General features: G+C 46.3%; 1 protein-coding gene across 1 annotated transcript in view; it reads left to right on the top strand.

Annotated features, from left to right (window-relative positions):
- The first annotated feature begins 440 nt into the window (after positions 1-440).
- The window catches only part of TRPM4 (transient receptor potential cation channel subfamily M member 4), a 49,010-nt gene continuing 30,697 nt past the window's right edge, over positions 441-18,753 (top strand). Inside the window, exons 1-6 of the mRNA XM_082194313.1 lie at positions 441-609; positions 708-775; positions 7,609-7,786; positions 8,224-8,404; positions 14,048-14,214; positions 17,022-17,199. Of these exons, the coding sequence (XP_082050439.1) occupies positions 583-609; positions 708-775; positions 7,609-7,786; positions 8,224-8,404; positions 14,048-14,214; positions 17,022-17,199 (799 nt within the window). The 5' untranslated portion in view covers positions 441-582. The remainder of the gene's footprint in view (positions 610-707; positions 776-7,608; positions 7,787-8,223; positions 8,405-14,047; positions 14,215-17,021; positions 17,200-18,753) is intronic.

Below are 18,753 nucleotides of genomic sequence, written 5' to 3' on the forward strand. Positions count from 1 at the left end.
ATTCTTCCTGGTGGGAAGAGGTGTAGCCTCCCAGCGGCCAGAGGCTTTGAGATATATTCAAAGAATTAGAAACTTGGCCACTTCTCAACACATCACTTCTTGTTTAAAGCAAATTGTGGGGTTTGGTGGTGGAAAAGTAGGAAAGTGAACATCAAACTTAATTATGAAAGAACGCCAGCTCACACATAATTACTTATCTCCATTTCTCAAAACTTGGCTGAATGAGTTGAACCGAACATGGCTGGCGGGAAGGGAGGTGTGATTGTGACAAAAACAAAGAGGACTAAAGGAGTGGCTATCCCTGGAAGCACACGCACGCACCCCAATAATTCAAGCATTGCTGTGAAAGTAACTGTGATCAAAATCTGCCCTGGTGAACTCTATACTTCTCTCTGAAGCGTTTTTCCGGTCAGGCAAGTTCCAAGGTAGGGTGGGGTTCTGCCGCCGCCTGTGGGTGGGATCTGAAGCTGTCTCTACCTTGCTCGGTCTTTCAATTACTCATTCCGGGTGAGACACCAGAGAAAGTGCCTGGAGAAACGCCGGCTGCAATCTGGCAGCGGCTGTGCCCCGTTCTTCCGCTCCATGGCCAATTCTATCAAGAAAGACCAGGTACAGATCCCTGACGGTTTTGTGGGTGATCCAAGTTACGGGCCTGGGCTGTTGGTTTTGCAGGACTGTTGTGTCCATAACTCCCGATTTCTCCGTAGGCATGGATCCCCAAACTCTTCAAGAAGAAAGTCTGCACCACGTTTATCGAGCAACCGGGGGAACTTGGGTGAGTAAAGCCTGGTTTTATTGCCCTCATCAAGATTCAGAATAGGCAATAGTGTGAAACCCCAACTTCCAGATCCTAGGGTTTGTGTTATCATAACCCTCCCCTTCTCCTGTGCTTCTGCTACGGGTGGGGGAGGGATCTGACACTGTTCTCTTTTAAATGGCAAACTTAGCCGGTTCACACTTTCTGAAACAATATAAAAACCACAGCACAGCTGTTCTTTGGAATTTTTACTTCTCTGAATTTTGCAATGTAGTTCTCAGGCACGTACAAAATGTGTGTGTATGTGTACACACATGCACACACATGCTAACAGGTGAATGCCTATGTTAGTGAAAATGACATACTAAAAAATGAGGAGGAACTGCTTTGCAAAAATGAATACTTAGGGGAAATTGCATGGAAGCATGTGTAGCTTGGGAGAAAATTGCACTAAAATTCTGATGAATTGAATCTTTGCTCTAAAATGCCGATAAGGACTTTTAAAAACTGATGTGGAAACTTTTAAAAACTTCTTTCCCCCTAAAACTGATGTGCAAACCTAAGACTGGAAAGATGAGAAACTGAAACAGACATATTTCCCTACTCCTTGGTCACTCCTATATTGCACTCCTAGCTTATTTTCTGCTTCCTCCCAGCACTGCCAGATATTAGCTGCATCTCTATGATTCCTCGTGTTCGCATCCTGTTCCCAATCCATTGCCTTTTCTGCCTAACACCTCTCGGCATCAGTTTCCTCCAGTGGTTTCTCTGTGTTAGGATGACCACTTACACATCGCCAGACAACAACAACCAGAGAGGAAATGCATCTAAAGAGGACCCAAATCTGCATTAAATTGGCACATAATTTGTGTATGACGGTTTGTTAGGTTTAGATGCAAATTTAGAAATAATTGCTACACTTTAAATACAAATGCAGGGCATTTTGTGGGATGGGGAAGGGGAATGGGGCCAGGTGACCTGAGTGCTTGCTTGCTGCACTATCTAAATCAGCCTTTCTCAACCTGTGGGTCCCCAGATGTTGTTGGACTACAACTCCCATCATCCCTGAGCTCTGGCCTTGCTAGCTAGGGGTGATGGGAGTTGTAGTTCAACAACATCTGGGGACCCACAGATTGAGAAAGGCTGATCTAGGTGCTGCTAAGTACCGTATTTTTCGCTCTTTAAGATGCACCAGACCACAAGATGCACCTAGTTTTTGGAGGAGGAAAACAAGAAAAAAAGTATTCTGAATCTCAGAAGCCAGAACAGCAAGAGGGATCGCTGCGCAGTGAAAGCAGCAATCTCTCTTGCTGTTCTGGCTTCTGTGATAACTGTGCAGCCTGCATTCGCTCCATAAGACGCACACACATTTCCCCATGCTTTTTAGGAGAGAAAAGGTGAGTCTTATAGAGCAAATAATATGGTAATGATGGTTATCTTCAAGGCCCTTGCTGTCCCTTTGTATAGTTCTTTGTTTTTAATTCAGACTTGGATCAGGTAGCCTTTCCAAGAAAGGACTGCTTCCTGTAAAGTGGGACACATGGCAACCCCACTGTATACATATGTGTGTGTGTATACGTATGTTGTTGTTGTTTAGTCGTTTAGTCGTGTCCGACCCTTCGTGACCCCATGGACCAGTGTATACGTATGCATACACCGATTTCCATCATCTCTCCCCTTCACACACACACACACACACACACACACACACACACACACACATACATTGCACCCCTTCCTACATTTTACAAACGAAAACTGGGAAACACGTCTATTCTTGCAATGCTGCAACTCTCATATCATGGAACTGTAGCTGTGCTGCAAACCGTTACCACACACAGCCTGTTAACAGCTTGCTTAAAAATGTAGCCTCCTCTGCAATCGTGCTGGTATTGATTCCGGAAGAAGGGTGTGTGTTAGTAAACGGATTAGTAGACTCCTTGGTGCCACCAGAGCAGGACTTTGGAGCAGGAGGCCAGGAGGTGACATTACCTTCGAAAGGTTGTGATGAGTGCCTAGAATCACACCCGCATTGCACATTTAAAGCATTCTTCATGTCATTTTAGCTGACATGGCTCTCACACACAGCTGCCTAATAATAATAATAATAATAATAATAATGGGAAATGCAGTTTGTTAAGCATGCTGGGAATCGTAGTTCTGTGTAATTTTTTTGTTGGCATCTATCTGTCTCGAGAGAGGGATGTGGGTGGCGCTGTGGGTTAAACCACAGAGCCTAGGACTTGCTGATCAGAAGGTCGGCGGTTCAAATCCCCGCAACAGGGTAAGCTCCCGTTGCTCAGTCCCTGCTCCTGCCAACCTAGCAGTTTGAAAGCACATCAAAGTGCAAGTAGATAAATAGGTCCCGCTCCGGCGGGAAGGTAAACGGCGTTTCCGTGCGCTGCTCTGGTTCGCCAGAAGCGGCTTAGTCCTGCTGGCCACATGACCCGGAAGCTGTATGCCGGCTCCCTCGGCCAATAAAGCGAGATGAGTGCCGCAACCCCAGAGTCGGCCACGACTGGACCTACTGGTCAGGGGTCCCTTTACCTTTTACCTATCTGTCTCGAGAGACAATGGAGTCCGCCTCCGGGAGTGAAGTCAAACAGCTGCATGAGCAGGACCCAAGTGACCTCCCTGGGACGTGTGTCTAGAGGTCCTGGGCTGCCCAGATGACAATACCCCCCTCTCAGCATCGCTGATGTGGTCCAAAGGAAAGCAGTGCAATACGTTTGGCACCAGCTTAGTTGCAGACGTTGCGGGAAGGAGGCATACAAGGTGCCACCCAACCATCTTAGGGACTGCACTTTAGATTTGGGTAGGGTTTACTCCTTAGCCTTTTCTTCTCCAAACGATTATCCTGCAAGGAAGTGAAGGATCAGAGTATTCCTTCTCCTCGATGGGGTACCTTCCTAGGTGGACAAACTCCATCTGCCCCTCACTTTCCTCTGCCGCACGTCTCCTAATAACCCTCAGCATACTACAGTTCCCAGGATTCTTGGCAGAGGGAGCCATGGCTGTTAAATATATGCTGCAGACGTGACCTAAGGCTATTAAGTCCAGAGTCTAAAATGACCGACTTGCACTAGTGGTGCAAGTAATTTGATCGCAAGAGTTTCCTTTTTTCATAAGTTATGTTGTTGGCTCTGTTTGTGTCCACTGCAGAACTGTATTGACTCAAAACACATTTTTCTATGTTCAGTGTCTCAGTATGCTATGAGCTGGCTTGAGGGGAAGTGGTACAGGTGAGCACCGTGCATTTAAGCTAGGAAATAATTTGCCTAGGCACACAGCCTAGATCTGATACTATTTGCACGCAAAAGCATTAAACAAGCAAACTTCTCCTACAATGTTGTTATAGCTAACAGCTAAAGGTAGGTATCTGTGTTGGTCTGCCGTAGTTGAAACAATTTTTTTTTTAATCCTTCCAGTAGCACCTTAGAGACCAGCTAAGTTTGTTATTGGTATGAGCTTTCATGTGCATGCACACTTCCTTAGATACACTGAAACAAAAGTCACCAGACCATAGCTGTCAATTTTTCCCTTTTCTTGCGAGTAATCCTATTCGGAATAAGGGAATTTCCATTTAAAAAAGGGAACCGTTGACAGCTATGCACCAGACCCTTATATATAGTGAGAGGGTGGGGAGGGGTATTACTCAGAAGGTTGGTGGGAATGGGTGATTGGCTGATAGGTGTGGTAAACCTGTTGATGACTGTTAACGACCGCAATTGATCTTACAGGAAAAAGCAAGGGGTGAGATAGCTAAAAATAGCTTTATCATGTATAATGAGATAAGAATCCAATGTCTCTATTTAGACCAGGTCTCTCCATGGTTTTAAGTTTGGTAATAAGTTGCAATTCAGCAACTTCTCTTTCTGAAATTCTTTTATAATAAGACAGCTACTTTGAGATCTTGCATAGAATGTCCTGGGAGATTGAAGTGTTCTTCTACTGGTTTCTCTGTCTTGTGACTCCTGATATCAGATTTATGTCCATTTATCCTTTGGCGTAGGGTTTGTAGGCCTCTTTGTCCAATACAGAGAGCTGAAGGGCACTGTTGGCATTTGATGGCATACACAGTGTTAGAAGATGAGCAATTAAATAGGCCTGAGATGGTATGTTTGATGTTGTTGGGTCCAGTGATGGTGTTGTCTGGGTGTATGTGGCAGCAAAGTTGGCATCTGGGTTTATTGCAGGCTCTAGTGCCAGCGTCCATGCTAAGTATTATTGTCCGTGCTTGCTGTATTATTGGTCTATAAGGGGCTACCGGAAGGAATTTTTTAAAATTTTGTTTCGGTTATAGCTAACAGTTCAATGTGAATCTCGCCAATGGGTGAGAATCAAAGGCTGCACGTGACTGGAGAGTACATACTTAGTGTTCGTGTACATGAAAATGCATGTGCGCGCGAAAGACAAGATATATCAGGTCCCCACACAAGATACTTAAGTCCTAAAGGCATTTCCTTGGTAGAGGCTACCACACCGCGTTCTATGAGTTGCTCCTCGAAGTCAAGTCGCAACTGTATTAACAGTGTTAAGAAAAAGGAGCAAACTTGCAAGACGTTCCCGTCTTGCGAAGCAAGCCCATAGGGAAAATCGTCTTGCGAAGCAACTCAAAAAACCAAAAACCCTTTCGTCTTGCGAGTTTTTTGTCTTGCGAGGCATTCGTCTTGCAAGGTACCACTGTACTTCTCAATCCATTGCTGTCCAGAAGGCCTTGGTCATGGGTAGGCAAACTAAGGCCCGGGGGGCCAGATCCAGCCCAATCGCCTTCTAAATCCGGCCTGCGGACGGTCCGGGAATCAGCATGTTTTTACATGAGTAGAAGGTGTGCTTTTATTTAAAATGCATCTCTGGGTTATTTGTGGGGCATAGGGAATTCAGTCATTATTATTATTTTCAAAATATAGTCCGGCCCCCCACAAGGTCTGAGGGACAGTGGACCGGCCCCCTGCTGAAAAAATTTGCTGACCCCTGGCCTTGGTGGTGCGAGGTGCCTTTCATCAACATTGGCTGGTGGTCCACCTGCACCCCTATCTGGACTGGAATAGCCTAACTTCTGTCATCTATGCTCTGATAACCTCTAGGCCAAATTACTGCACCACATTATACGTGGGGCTGCCACTGAAGACAGTGTGGAAACTTAAGTTGACAGAATACAGCGGTATCTTGGTTCTCGAATGGCTGGGCTTCCAAACAAATCAGCTCCTGAACACCGCAAACTCAGAAGTGAGTGTTCCGGTTTGTGAACGCCATTCGGAAGCCAAATGTCGGAAACGGCTTCTGTGGCTTCCGACTGAGTGCAGGAAGCTCCTGCAGCCAATCGGAAGCTGCGCCTTGGTTTTCGAACCGTTTCGGGAGTCAAACGGACTCCCGAAATGGATTAAGTTCGAGAACAGTACCACTGTATTCACAACTTGCAGACTTAACATATAGAATAAGAGAACAAGAAGAGCATACGTTTAAAGAAGATTGGAAAACGTTTATTGAGTATATAGGAAATAATTGTGTACAGCTGAAAACACTGACAGCTTTAAGATAAATTCAACAGTGTAAATAAATTTTGATGGATGCAATAATGAATACAGTGCTACCTCGGGTTAAGTACTTAATTTGATCCGGAGGTCCGTTCTTAACCTGAAACTGTTCTTAACCTGAAGCACTACTTTAGCTAATGGGGCCTCCTGCCGCCGCCACGCCGCCGGAGCACGATTTCTGTTCTCATCCTGAAGCAAAGTTCTTAACCCGAAGTACTATTTCTGGGTTAGCAGAGTCTGTAACTTGAAGCGTCTGTAACCTGAAGCGCATGTAACCCAAGGTACCACTGTACTAAATGGTATAGTTTTTGTAAAATATGCAGGGATTTTTGATATGTAAAATGAACAATGGAAAGAGAAAAAGAGAAGTCAATGATATCTTAAGCACTTAAGCTGGTGCAGAATTCAGAGGCAACCTGAGAGCAGGGCCTTCTCTGCAGTGGCTTCCCGCTTACAGAATGCTCTCCTCAGGGAGGCTCACCTGACACCTTTTCTTACATAATTTTAGGCGCCAGGCAAAAACATTCCTCTTCCCCCAGGCCTTTGGCTAATTAAACATTCTACGGCCTGTAACTGGGAGGGTTTTGTTTGTTACTATGGTACATGTTTTTGTGTTTTGATTTTGTAAACCGCCCTGCGGCCCTCAGATTTTGTACAAAACTTGGGAAAGTGTGAATTTTGAAGGATGGCTGTGTTATTTTGTTTTTAGTTCTCTTAGTGTTTCGGAAACTGCAAATTCGATAGATTTGCATTTAAATGCAAACGGAGTTGCTCCACCATTCCTAACTCCACACGTACAGTTTTTATATATATACTTTTTTCTCAGCTGCCGGGGCCCTTCTTGACCCAAGGTGTGGACCCAAAGGAGAACAGGCTTTTGTCTATGCCCCCCCAAAAAACTTAGGGGTACACCCTTTTTCGGGACGCGGGTGGCGCTGTGGTCTAAACCACTGAGCCTAGGGCTTGCCAATCAGAAGGTCAGCGGTTCGAATCCCCGTGACAGGGTGAGCTCCCGTTGTTTGGTCCCTGCTCCTGCCAACCTAGCAGTTCAAAAGCACGTCAGAGTGCAAGTAGATAAATAGGTACCGCTCCAGCAGGAAGGTAAACGGCGTTTCCGTGCGCTGCTCTGGTTCGCCAGAAGCAGCTTAGTCATGCTGGCCACATGACCCAGAAGCTGTATGCCGGCTCCCTTGGCCAATAAAACGAGATGAGCGCCGCAACCCCAGAGTCGTCCGCGACTGGACCTAACGGTCAGGGGTCCCTTTACCTTACACCCTTTTTCAGATCTCTCCTTTGTGCTTTCCCGTTCCGTAGGGGTCCTTGCTTGTGCCAGTGCGGCAGCCCTCGCAGCAAGCACATTGCTGTAGCCACAGAAGACGCCTTTGGAGCAGCCATTGTCAGCAAATGGGACTCGGCCCAACACACAACAGAGGGGCCTACCGATGCCTATGGCGAGGTGAAGTTTGTGGGCACCGGCCGTAGACCCAGTAAGGTAAGGTTTTTCCTGGAAGGGGATAGATTACGGAGGTGGCAGAGTTATGGGCGAAGATAATAATAATAATAATAATAATAATAATAATAATAATAATAATAATTTATTTATACCACGCCCATCTGGCTGGTTTTCCCCAGCCATTATGGGCGGCTTTCAACAATAGTCTATTAAACATTAAAAGCTTCCCTAAACAGGGTTGCCTTCAGATGTCTTCTAAAAGTTTGGTAGTTGTTTTTCACTTTGACATCTGGTGGGAGAGCGTTCCACAGGGCGGGTGCCACTACCAAGAAGGCCCTCTGCCTGATTCCCAGTAACTTGGCTTCTCACAGCGAGGGAACCGCCAGAAGGCCCTCGGAGCTGGACCTCAGTGTCCGGGCAGAACAATGGGGGTGGAGATCTTGAGGCCGACATTCTCGCTCCTCTTCCCACTGCAGTTCATTCGCCTGTCTGACACGTCTGACCCTGCTGCTGCTTACGGCCTGGTAATGCACCACTGGAAAATCCCGCGCCCCAACCTGGTGGTATCAGTGGTAGGGGGCGAAGGCGAGGTACGGGTGAGGGCCTGGCTTAAGGATGTGCTGAGAAAAGGGCTTGTCAAAGCCGCCCAGAGCACAGGTAAGGACCACCCTGTGGCCTGTTTTCATTCCACACTTTTGCGCGTTCATCGCTGGTGTTTCAGACTCATGTGATCTAAACACTGCACTGGGGCCAGTGTGATTCCTGGTCCTGCTGATACTCTGTACCGTGAATAGACAAACTAAGGCCCGGGGGCCGGATCCGGCCCAATCCCCTTCTAAATCCAGCCCGCGGACGGTCCAGGAATCAGTGTGCTTTTACATGAGTAGAATGTGTCCTTTTATTTAAAATGCATCTCTGGGTTCTTTGTGGGGCATAGGAATTTGTTCATTTTTTTTTTCTCCTTCAAAATATAGTCCGGCCCCCCACAAGGTCTGAGGGACAGCGGACCAGCCCCCTGCTGAAAAAGTTTGCTGACCCCTGCTCTGTACTGTATATAAAACAAAAAAAATATTAAGGGAATCGTCAACATTAGTAAAGAAACAGCTATTTGGATGCGCTATAAACATGCAACACCAGATGGCGCCAGAGGGCAGGAAATTTTAAAACACGCTTTTCCATAGGGATTTCTTTCTTTTATTATAACAATCCAGTGGGGGAACGCTGGGGTACGCGTACCCCTAAACATTTTGTGAATCTGACGCAGCAGCACGCATACCCCTAAACATTTTTGTCGACATGCTTTCTGTGAAGAAGCAAAGCAGCTTTCAGCCGCAGGAGCAGGCTTCTTAGGACCCGTCGCATTTGTCTATGCCATTTCCGTTGCCTCCTCCAGCAGCAACAGCAAAGGCCGGGGGGGAGCGCAGCCCGGGCTTCCTTGCCGCTACGGGAACCAATCACAAAGCAGAGCCTTCCTAGCCGCACGCCGCTAGCTCCTGCCCCATCCCTCAAGGCCCGTTCATGCTTGGAGAACTCTGTGGGGCTGTCCTGGAAGCACCGTGTAGCTGCAGCTATAGACGTATTTCTAAAAGATGGCTTGAAAGATGCAGTGCCAGTTTCCTGCACAACTTTCCCCTCCCGTGCACGCAACAAAACGCAGCAAAAGGCAAGGCGCTCGAGTAGGGTTTTGTGGGGGGTTATTGCTCAATTTTGACCTAGGGGAAAATGTAATAATTATACATGTAAACTTCGTTCTGTGGCTATTACACTGTAGCTGTAACACAAAAAACCAAAATAATTTTAAAAAGAACAACGGATGGGCTGTGGGACAAATCCTGTCCTCTGATTCCCTCACGCATTCTGTAAACGATAACAACAACAACAACCTCACTGAGCTGTACATCAGCAAAACAATTAAAACAATAAAACAACTATTACGGTAATAAACATGTAAAACAGCAGAGGTGGCAGTAAATGCATACATAAGCCTCCGAAGGGCAGAATGACAGTTGATGCTTGAAAAAGCCTGGACAAATACACGGAAATAAAAGTTTATTTTGCAATAAAAAGCAATTTGACAGCAGGCTGGGATTGGGGGGTTGGGGGAAGACTTCTAGAAAAAATAGGTGACTGACCAAGGCACTAAGGCTACACTGCCACCTGTCTTGGTGCTATTGCTAACAACAACAACAACAACAGCAATAATAATAATAATAATAAATAAATAAATAAATAAATAATATTTATACCCTGCCCTCCCCAGCCAAGACCGGGCTTAGGGCGGCTAACAACCAATTATAAAAACTTGAAGTATTTAATTGAAACCCGCTAAAATGAAAGCCGTTGCTAGGTAATTCTGCTATGATTCCATGTAATTCTGCAATAATTCCATGTAATTCTGCAATAATTCTAATGAGGCTGCCCTTCAAAACGAGAAAAAAGCTGTTCTTTCCTCCTGTGTGATTAATTATTTCCATCCTGTGCACGTCTACTTGGCTTTAATGCATTCCTTTTGCTGTGGATTTCTTTATTAGTTTACAACGACTTTTAATGTCCTCTGGTTGGAGTATAAACGATAAGGGGAAGGGGAAGGAAGGAACGGGAGAGGCAACAGAGGAGGAGGCTGTTGCCTGCCAGCTACTGTTTGGATTATTTTTGTAGAAGAATTAATACAATAGGGACATTCTACTCTAAAACAAGAGAACGTCCCTCTTTTCGTGCAAAACGTTGGAGCGTGTGATCGAATCTTTGTGTGCCACCGGATATAAAATCTTTTTCATAGTTCTGTTTGGTACAGTGGTACCTTGGTTCTCAAACTTAATCCTTTCCGGAAGTCTGTTCCAAAACCAAAGCGTTCCAAAACCAAGGCGTGCTTTCCCATAGAAAGTAATGCAAAAAAATGGATTAATCCATTCCAGACTTTAAAAAACAACCCCTAAAACAGCAATTTAACATGAATTTTACTATTTAACAAGACCATTGATCCATAAAATGAAAGCAATAAAAAATGTACGTGCCTCGGGTTACTGACTTAATTCGTTCTGGAGGTCCGTTCTTAACCCGAAACCTTAACTTGAGGCGCACTTTTTCTAATGGGGCCTCCTGCTGCTGCTGTGCCGCCAGTGCACAATTTCTGTTCTCATCCTGGGGCAAAGTTCTTAACACGAGGTACTACTTCCGGGTTAGCGGAGTTTGTAACCTGAAGTGTTTGTAACCCAAAGCGTTTGTAACCTGAGGATCCACTGTAGCAAAAACAGACACACCTCAGCATAACACTCAAAACAGAACTGTGGCACTCAAACCGGAAGCATAACACTCAAAACGGAGCATGTTCGGCTTCCGATAAAAGTTCGCAAACCGGAACACTTACTTCTGGGTTTGCAGTGTTTGGGTTCCAAGGTGTTTGAGTACCAAGGTGTTTGAGGACCAAGGTCCCAGTGTACTTGGGGTGTACAATCTTACCTCTTGTTCAGGTTCAGGTTACATTATTTCAGGATATGTCCCGCGGCGACCCAGCAGTAACAGAACAGGTTACTTCTGGGTTTCTCCGCTCGAGCATGCGCAGACGCTCAAAATGATGTCATGCGCATGCGCAGAAGCGGCAGATCGCGACCCATGCAGACGCGCAGACACGGGTTGCGTTCTGCTCATGTTGCTAACGGGGCTCCAGAATGGATCCCGGTCACAACCAGAGGTACCACTGTACTTTGGAGGCGGTATGTGTTTCTGCGGCTGCAGAAGTGCGCTCAAACAGGAGGTTGCTTTTGTACATTTCACAAGGAGGAGAGACCTGCCCGCATTGTGGAAGGCGTGATTATTGCAAAGAAAGCTTGCGTGCATGACTGAAGGAGAAGGAAGCGACAGCTGCTGCTTCCAGAAGGGTGTTTGTGTGCTTTTCTTCTTCTTATTCCTGTCAGTGTTTATGTTTGAGAAGGAGTGCTGTTTTGGGGTGTGTTTATGGCAGCAGTTGTGAGCGTACTGCAGGCACTTTGTGTGGGTGTGGGTTATTGAGAGAGAGGGAGAGAGGGTCTGGGTACACAGCGGGACATTCCCAGCCTGGCTTGTGTGTGTGTAATTTGTGAGATAGTCAGTTTATGTATGGGTCACGGGGTTGATCCTTGTCCAATAGGTGTGTCTCAAGCGAATGATTGCCATTCTCTGTCTTTTGTGGTCATTTGTCAAATATAACAACAGGTTACACCTGTTAGCAAGGGGGTGGCCTAGGGGCAGGCAGCGTGACAGCTGCTTTCAACAGTCCCAGACAAGCACACCACCTTTCAATATTTATATAAATATTGATGAAATGAATATTGAAAAAAATATATTTTAATAATAATAATATGCACAGAGATGGAAAGAAAATGTAGCTGCAACCAAGGAAGAGGGGCAGACAAAACTGATGGAGTATGCAGAAATGGCGACACTTGCCAGAAAAATAAGAAACCAAGAAGAGATAATATTATTTATTTATTTATTTATTCATTCATTCATTCATTCATTCATTCATTCCACACCCATCTGGCTTGGCTTCCCCAGCCACTCTGGGCAGCTCCCAACAGAATATTAAAAATACAATAAAACATCAAACATTAAAAACTTCCCTAAACGGGGCTGCCATCAGATGTCTTCTAAAAGTCAGATAGTTCTTTGTTTCCTTTACATCTGGTGGGAGGGCGTTCCACAGGGCAGGCGCCACCACTGAGAAGGCCCTCTGCCCAGTTCCCTGTAACCTCACTTCTCTCAGTGAGGGAACCGCCAGAAGGCCCTCGGAGCTGGACCTCAGTGTCCGGGCTGAACAATGGGGGGAATTTTGTGGGCTGTTTGAGGAACTATTGTAAATCGTTAGCTGTCAGGGACTGGGCAGAGGAGGAATGGTGGAGACCCCTTCCCCTCCTGACCCAGGGAGGAGGTAGAGGAAGACAGTATAGATTTACAACAGGGGTTTGCGAGAGATCACAGCTAAGAGGCAGATGAGGGGAAAAGCTCGGGGAAAATCATGGGAGAGCCGGAACAACACCCGGCTGACATGTTGTCATTAGAAAGCATTCCAGACTCCCCATCTCCCAGAATCAGGCGAGCTTTAAAAGTAGGAGAGCAAAGAGCTCAAAGGCAGAGGGCATGTTGCAGCACCCATAGAAGGTGATGGATTAGTAAGTGAGAGAGACGGGGCAGAGATTGACTTGGGACAACGCCATTATCCAAGAGCAGGCATAGGCAAGCTCCAGCCCTCCAGATGTTTTGGGACTACAATTCCCATCATCCCTGACCACTGGTCCTGTTAGCTAGGGATGATGGGAATTGTAGTCCCAAATATCTGGCGGGCCGGAGTTTGCCTATGCCGGTCCAAGAGGCTCTGTTCTATAACCTCTCTCTGTAAAGTTTGAAATTAAAAAAAGGACTGTTAGAAACTTTTCCTTGTCTTTATACTTTCCTGGGCAACCAGCCGGGAGCTGCTGACATTAGCAGGATTAATATAAAAACGTGCCGTAAGAATTAATTTAAGGGGAATATCAATAATTAAATTCATCTGGATATGCAGTAATAAAGGATAAAATGTAAGTAAGCAAAGAAGGGAGGAGGGGATCCGATTTAAGGATTTGTTTATTTTTATTGGATATATTTTTTATTATTTATTTATTTATACTTTTCAAGTTTGTGCATTTCACTAATTTTACAATCATATTGACATTTCAGAACTTGACTTCCTTCCCCCTCTTTCTGCAGTTCCTTAAATTTGCCTTTAATATCTTCTGCACATCCAAATTAACCCAATTTACTAATTTATTCATCTTCCCTAAATATATACTCTTATAAAACTGCAGGTTATTACAATAACCCTGCCAATGTTTTTATCTGTTTATAATTTATCTGTAAATACTCAATAAACCATTTCCATTCTTTTGTTAAAAAAATATAATTGTATCTTGATTTCTTATTCTTCCGGCAAGTTTCTCCATTTCTGCATATTCCATAAGTTTTTGTGTCCATTCTTCCTTTGCCGGGACTTCTTTCCATGTTGGGGCAAGTAACATTCTTGCCGCTGTAGTAGCATACATGAATAAGTTCCTATACATTTTAGGTAGTTCTGTCCCTATGATTCCCAAATTATAGGGATAGATATGCAATTTTGGATATGTAATTTTGTGTAGAATTATTTGTAAAATGGCAAAATGAAAAATAATTGATGATGATGATGATGATGATGATGATGATGTTTTATTTCCAAGACCATACTTTATTTTTATTTTTTGGTAAAAACACGCCACTTTTGTGATTCACACACGCTTTGCCACTCCTACACAGGTGCCTGGATTATGACTGGTGGACTTCAAGCTGGCGTCGGACGCCATGTTGGGGAAGCTGTGAGGGACCACACGACCGCTAGTTCCAACCCCAGCACCCATGTGGTGGCGATGGGCATTGCTCCGTGGGGCATCGTCGAGCAGCGCCAATGTCTTGTGAACCCCAAGGTATCGGAGAGGGGGGTGACAGAGAACACCGCAAATGGGTACAGAGGTGATGGGATGGGCGTGGAAGACACAGCAGGTTATTTCGGTCCTTCTGTCGGGGGGGGGTGTCAATAGCAGGTCAGCGATAACTCACATGGTGTCAGTGAACTCTCTTTATTCAAAGAAACGAAATCAGCTCAGGAGGACAGGTCTTGTGAGCACAGCAACTCTTCCCGGTCAATCTTGCCCAAATGAGGCAAGTACCGTATTTTTCGCTCTATTAGCATAGCTGTCAACCGTCCCTTATTTGGCGGAAAACTCCCTTATCCCAGCGCTGTGTCCTGCTGCTGTCCCTTATTGATGATGTCCCTTAAATTTCCCGGGTTTCAAAGGAAGCAGCTCCTCTCCCTCCCTCCTTCCCTGCCAGCCAGGGAGGAGGGAGGCTCCAACTGTGTTGTTTGGCTGCCCGGCCCACCCCCTTCTGGCCTCCTCTCACCAGCCTCAGCCCCCGGGAGCCCCTCCCCGCCAGGACTGGCGGGAGCCTCAGGCCCTTCCGCTGCCATCCTCCTCGTGGCCCCCGAACTGAGCGTCTCTGCCTGGGGCCTCCCCTCTGCCCATTGCTGCTGCCACCGCTAGGCTGTACTGCGGCTGCGCTGCCGAAGGACCTGGATAAGATGGGCAGCCTGGCGCGGCCTATGAATTGCTGAGGAGCCTTGAGAGGAGAGCGAGAGTGAGGGCAACCATAGAGAAAGTTCAGCAGAGAGAGGAGGAGGAGGTGGAGGCGCAGGTGCAGGTGCGGACAGGTGTTCCAAGGGCTAACCATAGAGGGGGAAAGCGGAGAAAGGACCACAAGCACTTCTCCCATAGATTTGTAGTAGTAGACTAGCATAGATGGTCTGATCTGCAGGTTTACTTCGGGTGCTATTCCCACCCCCCTTCCTCCCGCCCCGCCTGATGGAACTGAGAGCTGCAGATGGAGCACAAGAGAAAAGATACAGAACTCCAGCAGCATCTTCGTAGCTTGGACTTCGTTTTGCGCTAAAAGTGGTTGCTACTTGTAGTTATTTAATTGCAGTGTTTCATCAGCTGGTGTCTTGAGCAGCAACCACTGGAAACGAAGGGCTAAAAACCAGCTCTCCAAAATGATCTGGTCCCTTTTAACTTCGTATTTCAGCTGGCTGTCTAAAATTCCTTATTTTGGCTGCTGATCCCTTATTTTCGAGGCTGCTGGTCCCTTATTTTCAAATCTGTAAGTTGACAGCTATGTCTATAAGACGCACCCGACCATAAGACACACCTAGTTTTAGAGGAGGAGAACAAGAAAAAAAAAATTCTCTCCCTCTCTGCACAGCGCCTCTTCAGTACTGAAGAGGCATTGCGCTGAGAGGGGAAGCTGTGCAGCGCCTCTCAGCAAAGCGAAGTCAGAACAGCAAGAGGGATCTTTGCGCAGCGAAAGCAGTGATCCCTCTTGCTGTTCTGGCTTCTGGGATAGCCATGCCAACCCCTTTCAGAGTAGGGGGAGCATTCCTCCCGTTGCCCTGAAGAGGCTTCGCGCGGCTATCCCTGAAGCCAGGAGGGCAAGAGGGATCGGTGCGCACTGATCCCTCTTGCTCTCCTGGCTTCTGGGATAGCTGCGCAGCCTGCATTCGCTCCATAAGACGCACACACATTTCCCCTTACTTTTTAGGAGGGGAAAAGTGCGTCTTAAAGAGCGAAAAATACGGTAGTCAGGAGTGAAGGTCACCACCTTCCCACAGGTGCCCAAGTCTCCTCCCTTCCTGGGTCCCTTTGGAGCAATCTGAGACTACCATGCCGTGTCTGTCTTTGCTCTGTCCTCTTCACACCTCTTTGGGTTCTGGGATGCCAGCAAGGAGGGGAGCTGGGCTGGGACTCCCTGGCTTCTTCACAAGCTGGTCGCTTCTCTGCATCTTGGCCAGCCTCTGCTTCTGCTTCTGGACTGCTCTCTGCCACAGGCTCTCCCTGCTCACTAAACCCTGTTACCTCTTCAGCTTACGACACCTCTCCTGCTCCCAGTCTTCTCCCTCTTCTTCCTCTGATCACCCCATCACACCCCCCCCAGGCTCTGGGCCTTCTTCCCTTGGGGGTTCCCCAGCTGGTGCCTCCCACTGCTCCTCTGCACCCAACTATTATATTAATAAGAATTTATTATTTATACCTCGCCCATCTGGCTGGGTTTTCCCAGCCGCTCTGGGCGGCTCCCAACAGAATATTAAAAACACTATACATCAGACATTAAAATCTTCCCTAAACAGGGCTGCCTTCAGATGTCTTCTAAAAGTCAGATAGTTGTTTATTTCCTTGACATCTGGCGGGAGGGCGTTCCACAGGCAGGCACCACCACTGAGAAGGCCCTCTGCCTGGTTATCTGTAACCTCACTTCTCGCAGTGAGGGAACCGCCAGAAGGCCCTCCTTGGAGATGGACCTCAGTGTCTGGGCTGAATGATGGGGGTGGAGACGCTCCTTCAGGTATACTGGGCTGAGGCCGTTTAGGGCAGGCATAGGAAAACTTGGCCCTACAGATGTTTTGGGACTACAACTCCCATCATCCCTAGCTAACAGGACCAGTGGTCAAGGATGGTGGGAGTTGTAGTCTGGAGAGCCGTGTTTGCCTATGCCTGCTTGAAAGGTCAGCACCAACACTTTGAATTGTTCCCGGAAATGTACTGGGAGCCAATGTAGGTCTTTCAGGACGGGTGTTATGTGGTCTTGGCGGCCACTCCCAGTCACCAGTCTAGCTGCCACATTCTGGATTAAAAGTCCCTGGCTCCTTCCTTCATTTGCTCCCTGTTTTTCCCTTCTTCTGCAGGGTTTGTTCCCAGCACTTTATCCCAGGACAGTCCCTTCTGCCCCTTACTGCCCTCTGGATGCCAACCACTCTGCCTTCTTCTTGGTGGACAACGGGACGCAGGGCAGGGTGGGCGGCGAGGCCTCCTTCCGTGCCCGTCTGGAACGCTACATTGCCCAGCAGAAAGTGGGAGCTGGCGGTAAGACACTTTCCTCGTTCGCAAAGATTTCATTTCCTTGGCTTGCCTTGGGGCGGGTGGCAACTTCCACAGCCTCAAAAGAGGAATTGCATCAGGAGGAGAGGCCAAGTTTATTTCTTTCAAGAAAAGGAATTTAACGTTTGCACATGATGCTGTATCTGCTCACAGTTGCAGATTTAGAGGTGATTTCTGTAATTTAAATTTAAATTCATAGATAGTCTATCTGAAAAAATAAACCGAGAATTGAATTTGTATCAAAATGGGAGGCCTTCAGAACACATCTTAAACACAATTATACCATGTTAAAATCTGTAGTAGCTTTTGAGTGATCCCAGCAGTTTTTATTAATTGCTTATATAACGCTAAACATTTATAAATTGTGAAAATATTAACATAAAAAATAGTATTGTGATATGGCAGTAAATTTATGTAAAAAGAATTAAGGAATAAATGGGAAGTCGGGTATAAAAGATAATGAGATTTTTTTACTTTTATTGTAGCATGAAATTGTAATCATAAATTGTTGTCAAAATTTTTATCTTAATAACAGATTGTGTAAATTTCATTCTCTTTCCTTTCCCCTCCCCTCTTAACTTGTACCCCCTTTTCAGTATTGTTCCCTTTTTTTTTGTATGTAATAAGCATGGAAATAAAATAACATTTCAAAAAAACAAAACAAATTTAAATTCAAATACAATACATTGGGATGTGTGTGATGCTGGTCCTACTCAGGGTAGACCAATTGAAATTCTGTATAATAATAATAATAATTTATTATTTATACCCCACCCATCTGGCTGGGTTTCCCCAGCCACTCTGGGCGGCTTCCAACAGGAGATTAAAAATACATTAAGACATCAGTCATTAAAAACTTCCCTAAACAGGGCTGCCTTCAGATGCTTTCTAAACGTCAGATAGTTTATTCAGGTTCCTGCCCCAGGTGTCCTCAGCTGCACCGCTTATTACTGCTGCTTCTGTTTTATGTTAGCCTAGCGACAACAGCAGTGAGCTTCCTTAGAGACACAAACCTTTGCAGAGGGAAAGCCCCCATACAGTGGTGCCCCGCAAGACGAGTGCCTCGCAAGACAGAAAACTTGCTAGACGAAAGAGTTTTCCGTTTTGGAGGTGCTTCGCAAAACGAATCTCCTATGGGCTTGCTTCGCAAGGCGACAATGTCTTGCGAGTTCCTGCTGTTTTTCCCCTCCCCCCCTTTTTCTAAGCCGCTAAGCTGCTTATCAGCTGATCCGGTCAGCAGATAAGCCGCTAAAAGCCTCTAAAAGCCGCTAATAGCGCTAATCCGCTAATCCTTCAATGGGCTTGCTTCGCAAGACGAAAAAAACCGCTAGACAAAGAGAATCACAGAACGGATTCTTTTCGTCTTGCGAGGCACCACTGTATCACTTAAATGAGCCAAGCGGTGCCAGACCTGGTGGTGGGAGGGTTTGGGTCAGTCTCCCCATAGGAAAAAGGCCTGTCTCCCACATCCCTGGGGGTGAGGCCTGGTTTTTCTCTGACTTGGCAAACCTGTTCTGTATCCCTTCAGCCCATAAATGA

The sequence above is a fragment of the Podarcis vaucheri genome (genome assembly GCF_965113315.1).
Source record: "Podarcis vaucheri genome assembly, chromosome: 13".
Classification (NCBI taxonomy): domain Eukaryota; kingdom Metazoa; phylum Chordata; class Lepidosauria; order Squamata; family Lacertidae; genus Podarcis; species Podarcis vaucheri.